General features: G+C 47.3%; 2 protein-coding genes across 2 annotated transcripts; both read left to right on the top strand.

The window, feature by feature from the left end:
• Positions 1-276: 276 nt before the first annotated feature.
• LAJ45_10093 (uncharacterized protein) lies at positions 277-609 on the top strand (the record flags this gene model as incomplete). Its single annotated transcript, XM_046119624.1, has 1 exon — positions 277-609. One exon carries the CDS (start codon positions 277-279, stop codon positions 607-609), a length of 333 nt encoding a protein of 110 aa, XP_045967255.1.
• Positions 610-3,396: 2,787 nt separating this feature from the next.
• LAJ45_10092 (uncharacterized protein) lies at positions 3,397-7,556 on the top strand (the record flags this gene model as incomplete). Its single annotated transcript, XM_046119623.1, has 6 exons — positions 3,397-3,860; positions 3,924-4,152; positions 4,205-4,264; positions 4,325-4,609; positions 4,680-7,020; positions 7,099-7,556. 6 exons carry the CDS (start codon positions 3,397-3,399, stop codon positions 7,554-7,556), a joined length of 3,837 nt encoding a protein of 1,278 aa, XP_045967254.1.
• Between the last annotated feature and the right edge of the window lie 5,690 nt (positions 7,557-13,246).

Below are 13,246 nucleotides of genomic sequence, written 5' to 3'. Positions count from 1 at the left end.
ATCGAGTGATCGGGCATGATTGAATTGTTGTTTGAGTTGACCCTATTGAAACGCCACTTAGCATATTATAGAAGAGATTAATCGCAAAGTACCGTAATAGTGGGATAGAACAGAAACGAGCTTCTAGTGGGGCTATTGTATCGTTATTGGTATCTCCTATATTCTCTACAGTTGGATGATGATAGGAGTGAAGAAACCCGGGAACTGTTAGTGTTTAGTGGGTTGAACACCGACTGGTGGCCCATAGTCTTTCTGTTGTAAGTATAGTTAGCTCCGATGGAAAAGGACCGGTCGAATGTAGTACGAAGTGCTGCCCGCCTCTCGCTTGTACACGAGACTTCACCCCGCCCCATGCTGCGGACGCACACCTTCCAGGATACCAGCTGGCGAAGGAATTATGTGTATGAATGGGCCAGCCTTGAGTCCGTCCCTTACCTGCACGGCCGCGGCGTTACAAAATACCGAGGGAATCTGCTGGGGAGTAACGCCAGCCCGCAGCCGCAGAATAGCGTCCGATCGCTTCACAGAGGTTGTTCAGAGGTTCCGGAGAGCTCGAGAGCCGTAGAGGGGCAGGCGGATATGAGAAAGGTATATGCTGATAGTAGGTAGTTTCTAGGGTGGAAGATCTTCGCTCGGTGTCGTAAAGCGCGAGGTTGTGACTGATCAGGGCCTGTGTCAGTGGCGGGTGTTCTACGGATGTGTATATCGCTACGATAGAACTCTAGTGACTGTTGGGCAGAATGGCGTGGGGAGTAGCTAGCTGCTCTCACTTGCGGTCAGGCGGGAAGGGGGTACCATGCGCTGAGGGGTGCGAGGGTGTGGGCAATGTAGCGGGTAGGGGAGGTGAGAACGGAGGTTTCTGTGTAGTAGCTGCTGGCTTAAGTGCCAGTAGAAGTTAGAACAAGAGGAATGGCACGGTACGCCGGCGCTGACCTTGGTAGAAAGAACGCTCTGTACACCGATGAGTGTGAGGGCTCTTGACGAGGAAGGACTGAATGTTGACGGCACCTGTTGACACGGGTAAACAGGTGCTAATCTCGTAGGAGCTTGACAAAACACACTGGGGGAGGGAAGGGGGGGGGGGGGGTGTAGATGGTTCAGGCCAAAGAATAATCGAACTGACTGAAACTCTAAGGTAGAATGCAAGATACAGCGGTAGCGCATGTAGTTGTAGCTCATGATCAGGATCAAAGTGCTCGGCGGGCCGGGATGGCGGGAAACGGGGAACAAGGACGAGGTGTCTCTATCTCGGTTGGATATCTAAAACAGCTACACTATACATCAGCTTAATTAATGTCATATCTGTGTTTGTGAACCGTACTCATATGTCAAGTAGCTACCTAGCCGGCCCCGTACAGCTGAAACGAAGGTTTATATAGGTATATACATAGCTAGAATCGCGAGGCTTGATGGATATATGTTCATGCGATACGACTTCCAAATCGCCAGCGTGTCGTAGTGCTAAGTAACGAAATCGAGATCAGGTGTGATGTGCAAACAAATAGCGGGTGCCTTAAATTACATGAGGGGAAGAGCTTGACCATGAGTGATCGATCGCACATGAGTTGCCACGACCTGAAGGTATTGGCATTGACCATGCAGCAGAGCCGCAACATCATGCGTTGCGTCGCAGAGCCTCAGTAGACACGCGTAACCCCTGAATTCAAACAGCCGCACCAAAAAATACGCAGACAGATCGATCTTTGATCGAGGTAAGGCCGTGAAGGTACCTTTGTAAGATCTTTTGCACATAGGGATGATACTTATGCACGGTATATCACTCGATTAGCGAGTGATGCTCTATGACTCCGGCGATCCTTTGGATGGCCCTTGGCAAAGACCCGGTACGCGACATAACTGGATATTACCTGCAAAGGAAATTTAAACACCCGCATTGTCGAAACGGCTGGCACCCTCGCGGCTTACCCCACGATACTTACTCGTGCTAAATAAACAGTTGGGCTAGTAGGTAAATGTTAAGGGTCCTTTACACTTCTCATGATTGCGGAGCTAGCTACATACACGTATGAGCGTTTCGTAACCTATCATCGCACAAAATCGCGACAAGTTATGTCTTCGGATGGGGGGTTCTAAAGCCATTTGAGGAGGGCTGATTTTGGTGTTTTCTGCTGTAACGGCGATTTATGTTACCGCGTACTTCGGGATCGGCACAGGTGAGAAGATACCCTTCGCGCAGCCTCTACAGATTGTACTTTTATACCTATGGTACCCCTAATCTTAAAGGTAACAAAATTTCAATCGCTTATATCTACCAAAAAGTATTCAAAAAAAGGATATTGAGCGGCCCGTCATTTTTTCTTTTGTGCACCTGGACCTGCTGGTACGTGGATCTTCCTCCACTTCTGTTTCCCACCCCTTTAAATAGTCGGATAGGCTAGAAACAGGAAGAGGGCGTCCATCTGGTCTTTTAAAGCACTCATATAAAAGAGCAAATTGCCATAACTTCATAGTAGAGAATTTCTCTCGTAGTTTGAATAGTTGATACCTTTGAAGGGGTTTAAACCCGGCAATGTTGCCAGCGTTTTGTCTGTGGGTTGGAGGCATTTGAGCAGATGGATCATGATAGCAGACTAAAATCTCAATCCGGAACGGGTTTATAGCTACAATACTCTCAATAATTTATGCGTTTGCTACCCCTTTTAAGTTCAACTCCCTGTTTGCTACTCTCCCTCCAACTCCTAATACCCAATGCTCTACCCTCACCTCCGGATATACTCTCTACCTTCACCTCCAGCTATAGGCGACACTTTGCTTTTTCTGGATCACTTTGCTATCCCGGACGAAGCGGAGAAAATCTTGACCGCCCGGCATAGCGAGGTGCGACTGTATTCCAGTCCGTATTTTATCTAATGTACATGTCTATCCCCTGGGCAGACGAAACATTTACGAAATCTCTCTCATGCCTTAGAGTGTCCTATATGGGAAGCTCATGGCACATCGACGTACTTCACAGACTGGTAAACACGGCGAGCAGCTTACCCTGAAATTTTCCCAAATTTCGAGACCACATGACGATTATGCATGAGAGAGATTTCGCAAAGGCCTCGTCCACCCAGGGGATAGTACAGGTGTTGGAGTGAAGGTTATTTTCTAGGCTCTATCAGCTTGAAATATTTAAATGAATGGATATTTTAGATCTGGAGTTATTGCGAGGTGAATTGAATTGTGACCAATCAGCGGCATCGTGTCTTTTGGCTGTTTGGATCCCAATTAGCCGATAAAATGTTCCCTGCGCAGTGAGGCTGAGGCTAGGCGGAGCTAGCTCCTGACAACCCATTCAACTCTACTTGAACTTCGATCATCCACCAACAAATCCGTTAGAAGAAGCTTTGTGAGAAACCTCAAACCCCTCTTGACGCACAGTATCTTAGCAGCATGGCAAAACATCCTTCGAGTGGAGAGGCGACAACTCTGTTGCTGAGCGAGCGAGGTGTACAGTACGACACGCACGATAGTACTGGGAGTTTACCCCCGAACGATGAAAAGCTAGCCTTGAGAATTTCAAACATTCCTGCATCTGTCACCCCGGAGCAATTAGCCAAATGGCTAAATAATTTGAAAGTAAAAGATCATGGCGACTCGCGTGGACCAAAGCGTCAGCGGATGGACAACATCCATACACTTTCTCTAGCACCGTCGCCATCATCGGACTACGATCGCTACCAAGTGGCCACGGTCAACTTTAGGAAACTCCCTTCCGGACTAGAAATGAGCAGACCTCCTACGACAACAGGGGTGCCAATCGAGCTAGGGGAAGAAGAACCTAGATTTTCAGCCCTTTTCGACTCCCACTTTGAGGGCCTTACACCGCTCAATAACCCCAAGAACCCTACTCTCGAGTATGTTATGAAATTCCATTTAAAAGAACATACCCTTCTAATATGACTCTCATTTTCATTAAGTATCATTGCAGTTACGGGACTTGCAGGTCATGCTTTCGGTTCATGGAGGTCTCCTGACGATCCAGAAATGTGGTTACGGGACTTTATCCCCAAAGATTTGGAATATAGCGCCAGGATTCTTACCTATGGATACAATAGTACGCTAGCCACTGAATCCGCCAAAGTTAGGATAGGGGACTTGGCTACGTCATTCTTGGAAGCTCTGAAGGATGCAAGAAGTCAAAAAGGCGTAAGGTCCCCCAGGTTCCCCTACTGTGAAAGATACTAATATTACCGAATAGAGTACTCAACGGCCTATTATCTTCATTGGTCATAGCCTAGGTGGTGTGGTTATCAAGAAGGTTAAACTATCCTTTCAACATTCCTGGGAACAGAAGTTCATTGGTTCTTCATAAGGTTAGGCCCTTCGTAAGGCGGACTGCAGTAGTGTAGATCCAAAGGACGTACATGCCGATATTCTTCATTATTGCCATGGAATCTTGTTCTTCGGTGTCCCTAACCTTACCCTTGAGGTTACTAATCTGAGAGAAATGGTGAAAGGAAAACCAAACAACCACCTCATCGAAGATCTAGGCGGAACCTGCCAATTTTTAGTAACACTCGGCGAGGAATTCTGTCGCTATTTTAAACAGAGACCTACCAAGATAATCTGTTTTCATGAGCTAAAAGATACATCGACGGTTCAGGTAACGTTGAACATCCACAAGTTATTATTGCATTCCAAGAGGTGCTTGCTAAAGTAGAGGACAAATATAGTTCAACTGGGCTAAAAACAAGTGGGAGAGATCGGGCGCCCCATTACGGATGGTGACCGCCGAATCTGCAATACATCCACCAAATATCGATACTCAAAACGATATAGGACACACGCCGTTACTCGTGGCGACCTTTCAAGGGAACGAGTCGGCTATGGATTTTCTGTTAGAGAACGGGGCGAATGTCAATGCGAAGCGAGGCTCCCCAGCTATAAATACACTCATGGCTGCAATAATCTCTCATAAACCAACGGCACTTCTCAAACTTATCGATGCAGGTGCCAGCATATGTGCAAATAGCTGCAACTACAGAACCGCACTAGAAGTGGCAGCGAAAGAGGGAGACGGAGTTACTGTAGAGCTATTACTATCTACTATCCACAACGCCGAGATAAGTGAAGATATCTTGAAGGCAGCGGCAGGGAATCCTGACAAAGGAGGCGAGATAATGAGCATACTTCTTGACAAGCACCCAAGAATTACTCAGGAGGTGTTGGAGATAGCGGCAAACAACCCCAATGGCAGAGATATTTTCATGATCCTAGGTGCCAACTACCCCCACCTTACTATAACCGAAGCAGTCCTGGTGAACACCATTATGAATTTCGCAGGCAATCACATATTGTCGACGCTGATTTCTGAATTTCGCAACATCGAGATAACAGAGGCTGTTTTTAGAGCAGCAGCAAGCACTTACAAAAGTGACGAGGCTATAAGAATCTTACTAAACAAATACCCGAATAATGTCATCACCGATTCTACCCTCAGAGCTGCATCAAAACAACAGTTCCCCCGAAGCTGGGAGGTCATGCAAACGTTACTATCTAGAAGCACTAAAATTGCTCACGACCTGGAGACTATCTTTTACGGAATTATAAACAATTCCTATACAAGCGATAATATCCACATGTTACTCGTATTATCTCCAAGTCTTAAACTTTCCTGGGATATTATCAAAATAATAGAGAATAGCAACTATTGGAACGAGATCAGGGAGATCTTACTGTTCCATGGTCTCATGAGGGCGAGAAGTGAGCTGTTATCAGCAGTGGCGGAGGAGGGGCGGATTTATAATACACGCGATTTAAGTTGGCCGCTGTTCCTTCAGCCATCGCAGTCCTCTGTATTATCACTTTCTGCGGCTTCTGTTGCGCACTTGGCAGTTGAATATCTGAGAGTAGTAGGGGAGACTCATAATGGTCGTGAAATGATGAACTCGCTGTTATCTACTTCCCACTGTCTATGTCTCTGTCACTGTATTCCGGAAATCACAACAAAGAGTAAGAGTAGAGAAATTATGAGGTCGTTACTAGAAAGGTATCCCGGAATGGAAATTACCGAAGCCATTATCAACACTGCAGCAGAGGGGATCTGCCCCAAAAATGAGACGAACTCACTCCGGTCAAACTACACGTTTTCCGAACGTTTTATCGCTGAGAGTGCTTTGGGTGCTGAGGTAAGGAGCTATTTTACTCAAGGGGGCTTGAAAGAACGAACATCAATGCACCTTGATATAGAATACTATACCCTTGACGGGGTCAGTATTCTCACGTACAGATTCGCGGACCTCGTGATCACCGAGGATATCATGCTGGAGACAGTGCAGTGCGGGGAGTATAGCACGCTCATACTCATAAAAGGCTTGTTAAAACAACACTCAAATACGTTCAAGATATTAGCGGATCTCTCGACAGAGGGGCTATGTCTAGAACCCGTCTTGTACTCGCTGCTGGGCCAATATCCCAGCACTTTGATTTCTAGTTCAATATTAATTGCGGTGGTTAAGAATTACCTAAGTAATCATACTGCGTTCGAATTCCTACTCTCCCAATGTCCAGATGCTGCGATCACTGATTCGGTCCTCATCACCGCGGTAGGTGTGTCTGAAATTCTTTTTAGACGCCTACTTGACCAACCTAATGCTGTGATCACTGAACTGGTCTTAATTGAAGCGGTAAGGGAACGCTGGGACGGCGAGATGTTTAGGCTACTCATAGATGGTCGTCCCGATATACTGAGCGAATCGGTCCTTGATGCGGCGATAAATAGTTATCCTCCCACCAATATTGTAGACGTCCTATTGACTTCGTGGCCCAAGACCCTGGCCACTGAGTGGGTGTTGGCTAAATTGGCTGGAATCCAGAATGGTTTTCAGAAAATAGAGCTCCTACTAGCGCAATTCCCCGATATTATCGTCACAGAGGCTTTCCTAATTGCAGCCCTCATTCCGGGAAGGGGTAATGATTCTCTGTGTCGTAGTTTAGTGTTCGTTCTGCATCGTTTCCCCGATATCATTATCACCACATCAGTCTTGAATCTGGTGGTAGATGAGTTGGTTCGAGGTAAGGTTTCTAGGCTATTACTACACCATATTTATGATATTAAGATGACTAAGTGGACCATCGCCCGGGCGGAGATAGGTGCATATGTGGGAAGTGCGGCGGTAATGAGGCTCCTCCTAGATAGAAACCTTGACTTCGTGATAGCAGAGTCAGCCTTGATTGCGGCGGCGTCGAGCCCGATCGCCACTGAGATATTCAAGCTGCTCATGAATCGACGCCCGGATATGGTGGTGACCGAAGCGGTTTTGATTGCTGCCGCGGGTAAAGGGTCCTCTGAGAGGCTGGAGCTCCTCCTAGACAGACACCCCGATCTGGTGGTGACCGAAACAGTTCTACGTAAGCTCGTAGAAAGCGGAGCTCACCTAGAAACCAAGACCCTGCAGCGGATCATGGACAAGTATCCCGAGCCCACAATCGGTGAAGATCCCTGGACTACTCCATCCTACCTAGTCACGCGAATGAAGCTCCTCCTGCTGGCACGGCGATACCTTATCATCGAAACTCCCTCTACCAAAACCTGTATCCCCCCACATTGAAACATTAGAGCTTCGTGATTGCAAGACCCAATCTTGAACTACTGTTATATAATACTTACTCTTGGATATACGATCCATCTTTTATAACCACTATGTTAGAGAGTAATGGAGTATTTTTGGTTCAGCCTCTAAGTGAGCGAGTGTCTATAACCACCTTTTAGTTTTGTATTTTCCTTAAATCTAATCGAAACTGATGTATGGACATTTAATTTGCTTATGTTGTGCTGGGCACATTTATATGTGTTCTATGGTCGGTAAAGGAGTTAGGGTATCCGTATGGGCTTGGTTGGTTTTTGTTTTTACTTTTTTTTTCCCCCTTGGGCTGCTGGGTAGTTTTATCAATAATGGGGCGTAACTTTTGTGGCGAAAATTTGAAGCCGGGTACCCTTCCAACCGTCACTCTCTATAAAACAAGTTTTTTAAGTGATGGTGTTAGATAGATCTCAGTATATAAACATGAATACAAGTAACAATCCGCCATAGAAAATTCATACATTAGCTTTCTTGTATAGCTGCTCTGCACTACCGTCGTTATCTAAATAGAAGTACCATCATCGCACCAGGAGACCAAGGCACCCCCCGCACCCCGGCCGCGCACCCAGAGCCACTAATATACCGAGATATGGGAGTAAAGGAATGTACAGGTAACCCTTTAGATTTAGTTGGTAACGTAGGCTCGTTGCGCGCGCTGTGACGTAGGCGACGCATCTAACGACTGGGATGGAAGGTAAGGAGATCTAGAGGTCATGAGATCTAGAGGTGACCGTGTCTAAATAATGTAGGTACATTGTTTCTTCTGTCACAACTCTCCTCTGTCTATCTCATTATCACATTGTCCTCACAGTCAAATCGAGTTTTGTTTCTATTGCCAGAGCTTGAGCCTTCCGTCAATTGAGGATCACGTAGGATCAAACAAAATCTATCAAACTCCTAAATACGTGTAGCAAAATAATCATTAGGCTAAAATTCAAGGCCTGTATATAATGGAGCCAACAGTCTAAAAAGCCATAAACACAGCTCATGACAGAGATGTACCATTGAACAACCTCTAAATATCGATGAATATGCAGGAGGCTTCCTTCGGCGCTTGAAAGATAACCGTAGCTATTGCGGGTTATCAAAAATAACCGGAAATTTGCGTTACAACAAAAGTTTATATTGGAATGCAACTTCAACGTCGATTTATATCGAACCATAAGAGGAATAGATTTAAGTTCTGTGATTCCTTATAGTTGGATTGTCTAGAATTTTGATATGGGACCAAGGGTGGTACTCTCAAAATTTGGTTGTTGTAGGCCATTTGCTTGGTTGCGAGGCTAGTTTCCGACAAGGTACCCACTATATCAAAAATCCAAACCAAAACCAAGTGATACACAGTGACTCACTCGCGCCATAAGCACAGTGTCGTGCTGATTCTGGGCTTCCGAGCTGTGGAGTTCTATATGATTGGCGCTATGTGGTCATGGTAGTAGGTTTTATTTTTGTCTATGACGAGAATAATAGGGGTATATAGAGCCCCTTTGATGTATAGTATACATAAGGGAGATTCCACAACCAAAAAGGGATTTCTACCCACTACAATGCTCACTTCATAATTGATCCTTTCTCGCGGTATTACTCTATAAAATCAAGCTTATATCTGCCATTTTACTACACTTGGTGTAAGGATAACCTGTTTTTTGTATCATTGACCACCACCGGCTCGAGCTAGTTTACGAGCCTGTCACCAAGGCTCGACCCTTGCGAGCCTTTACCTCCCGCGAGCCGAGCCAGCTCGAGCTTATATGCCGGCTCGACTCGAGCCGGCTCATGGACCGCACTAACGAAGTCACTAAGCTCCCACCCCGCGTAGGTTCCCCCCCCCCCCCACGTTCATGGGGCAGTCTTCGGTTGTGAGCTGCAGCCGTACCTCCTCAGCACCATCCTGCCTCACCGCAAAATCCAGCTTCGGAAACAATCTTAATGCCTCCGAATTCTTGACAACTCGTGCAATCGCCCCCTCCTGCTCGCCTCCTAACCTCTCCTCGTATTTTCGTCCACTTACTCCCAGCAATACATCACTCCTTGCCTCAGCAGCTAGACACCACCCAAACCTATAAAACCAACCACCCTACCAATCTCTTCAGCCATTAAAGCAATAGTGCCTTCTGGTCATGCCGTTTTCAATTAAGCGCATTCCATTCAGGATTCGCCCGACCGGAAAAATACCTAGGCGGGATATGCGCTGAGGGAACGGTGTTTAGAAGTGAAGATCGTGTGGGTTTACATCAATCAGTGCCGTCTTTTTCTGCGTTTTGGAATCCTGATTTCTGCCATGTGGATTGTTGACAGAGAGAGGGAAATGTATCACCGACGGAAGGCTAGGGTGTGCGGGTGAAATACTATATAAGTTGATGAGGTATTGTCATACACTATGGTGTAGCTAGCTAGGGCGGTAGTGTTGGGGTCGTTGGGCGTGGTAGCTGCGATATGGATCTGTTGCTTGTAAGGGGAGTGTATGGTGGGGTTATGTTTAACGTACATGTATGAGGGCTGGGGGGTTCTAGATAACCCTGGGGCTGGCGGTGGGTTGCTGGTGAGTTAGGACAGCGAGGCGGGGCGTGAGCCGGAGCAGAGGATGAAGCTATTATCTATGCGCGGTAGATGTGGGGGTGTTGGGTATGTAAGAAAACGGTTCGAGGGGTTATAAGCAGAGAGCGTATGTCTTTGGAATGTTTTGCGTAGATGAAAAGTAAAAGCCTGACTACATGAACAGGTGGCTTTTCTTCCTGTGTTTAGGGGCTCGTTTAGTTCTAAATATTTTACTCATCAAAATATCGATTTATACCCCGGATCGACCCTATAGTGAGTGTAAAAACTCTCCACCTGGCTATGACCTGTGGGAAATCCATTATACTACCTTGCAGTGAAACGATTTGGGGACACATTGTGCTTTGAAGGATGTTAACGTATGTTTCTAGGATGTAGCCTCATATGCATCAGCGTTTTATATTTAGCGAGTTTGACTATATATATATATATATTTTTTTAATTCATGTAGTTTTATTGATCCTAGGTACAAAACTCTGCCTGCAGTCGTAGACTATGACTATTTTTTTTTTTTTTTTAAATCATGTAGTTTTTAAATAATTCTAGGTACAAAACTCTGCATGCAGTCTTAGACTATGGCATAAAAATACCTCTCCCCGACTTAGAAAACCGAATTTCACAACCCCAGATGAACAAAGGGAATTAAAGGAAAGAAACAAAACGTTAACGAACTGACTGGTTGACTGCAAGGAAAAACGACGCTTTGGCGGCCCGTATCCGACATAGGAAAGCTTCCTGCTGGTTTCAAATAACCTGTTGCCCTTTGAGGGTCTTTGTGGGTGCGGAGTACCATGGTTTGGGTTGGGTTTGTGGTGGCTAGGTGGAGGAGGGAGGGGAGCTGAGGGTGCTTGACATCTCAGATCCGGACAAGAGGGGGAGATATGTTCCTTTCTAGGGAAGTTCGTTTTGGTGGTGGTGATGAAGGCTTTTAGAGCTAGTGTGTTGTGCGATCGTTCCAGATCTCTTCGAGGGTTTTTATTCCTGGGAGGAGTTGGGCGCGTTGGGTTGCTTTTGCTCGGCAGAAGAGGATGGCATGTTCGGTGGTTTCAGGGCTTTCGCCACATCTGTCGCACTTATCGGAGAGGTGGAGGTTGAGCCAGGATTTGTGGCCTCTGAGGTAGCTTTTTTGGGCTCTCATTTGGTGGATTCGAGTAGGCGTGAATTTGTGTAAGTCCATGAAGGGCTCAGGCTTGTGGTGAGAGGGAAGGAGTAGTAAGGGGGTGTTGGAAAGTCTTGTGCCCAGTTATCCATCATTTGTTCCTTCACTAGTTTTGGGGGAGTTTATGGTCTGTTCCTCTCGTGACTGGGTGACGGAGGAGGGAGCAGAGGTGTTCGATGGGGAGGTAGGCCACTCCTTTCGTTGCCGTTGAATTCCACTTTTTGGGTGGGTTGGGGCGGCGGCATAGGAGGCGTGTGTGGGAGGGAACCTTATTGGGGGTCAGGGTAGGGAAAGAGGGGTGGCAGCGCCCTGTCACTGGGTTGTTGAGAGGGTGGGCAAGTAGGACGCGGATGGCGAACTTTGTTTTAGGTAGTGGATGTAGTTGATGAGTGGGGGGCAGTGGGCTTCGGCCCAGAGGACGCGTTGGTTGGTCGCTCTGAAGCAGCCGGTGGCCCATCTGAGTACTGAATTCCAGAATTTATTCATGGCCTTGAGGGAGCTGGTGGGGGTTAGGACGGATGACCCGTATGTGAGCATTGGGCATATGGCGAGAAGGGCGATTTCCTACAGTTGGATGAGGAGAGGCCTTTGCCGGGGGAGGAGAATCTCTGAAGAATTCCGAAGCTGGCCTGGGCGGAGGCTAGGCGGCGGATGAAGTGGGTGTTTGGGTTGAAGTTTGGGGATAGCCAGAAGCCAACCCATCTGACTTGATGTCCTGGGTGGAAGACCTGATTATCGAGGCTGATAGGGAGTGTGCAGGTCAGCGCCTTGTCTTTGGGGGTACGCCAGTGCATGAGTTCGGTTTTGGGGATTGAGAAGGTGGTGTTCTGGGCGGTCATGATGGTTGTGATCGCCTTGAAGTGTTCTTCGAGGATACGGATGTTTTGTTGGTAACTGGAGGAGCCCACGGTTATTGCAAAATCATCCACGTAGGATAGGGTGACCCCTGAGGAGGGATCGTGTAGGTGGAGGATGTTCATGTATATGACAAAGAGTAGGGGCGATATGGGGGAGCCTTGGGGAACTCCAACTTGAACGGGGGTTGGGATTCTCGGAGAGCCTTTGTAGAGGAGAGTGATGTGCCTGTCTGAGAGGAACGAGAGGACCCAGTTAATGATATAGGGGGGGTGGCTTTGGCTGCGAGGGTCGATGCAAGGGTATGCTTGACGACATTATCGAAGCCTCCCTTGATGTCGAGGAAAAGGGTGGAGACTTTTAGCTTGGCGTGTTGCATGGCTTTGGTCTCATGGAGGAGGGTAGTGACTGCATCGGCTGTAGAGAGGCTGGCTACTGATCCGCATTGGTGGAGGTGGATAAGGCTTACCGCTTTGTCGATAGATGCGAGGCGAAGGGTGACGATCTTCTCAAGTATTTTGGAGAAGGTTTGGAGGAGGACGATTATTCTGTAGGAGGTGGGAGGGTGTAATCGGTTTTGTTCGGTTTTGCTAGAATAACTCTGTTTGCCCTTTTGAGGGAGAGGGGGTGGTAGCCGCTTTTTAAGAGTGGGTTGAGGAGCGCGGGGATGATTTTAGGGTTGGCCTTATGGACCCCTTTCCACACTGAGTAGGGGATGGTGTCTGGCCGGGGGCTGAAAGGTTGGAGGTGGGGAGGAGGGTGGTTCTTACTTCCTCGGGGTGATGTCTGGGATATGAGCGAAGTTGAGGGGGGGGGGAGAGCCGGTATCAGGTCTGGGCGGGAGGAATGCTTTAACCAAATTCTGGTTCAGTAGTGCGGGGGTGGGGGAGTTGGAGAGGGATGGGACTCTGTCTTCCGATCTTGTTGCCATCTTTTTAAGTTTCCAGACGTTGCTGGTGGCTGCGTTGGACACAAAGGAATTCCAGTGAGCGCGTTTCGCATTTTTGATTGCGTTGAAGTAGGCATTCTTCGCCGCTTTGACTTCGAAGGGGGGCGTAGACTATGACTAGACCATTGTTATCATATA

Source organism: Morchella importuna, assembly GCF_003444635.1.
Source record: "Morchella importuna strain M04M26 chromosome Unknown Morimp01GS041, whole genome shotgun sequence".
In the NCBI taxonomy this organism is placed as follows: domain Eukaryota; kingdom Fungi; phylum Ascomycota; class Pezizomycetes; order Pezizales; family Morchellaceae; genus Morchella; species Morchella importuna.
This window is presented reverse-complemented; position numbering and strand designations above follow the sequence as displayed.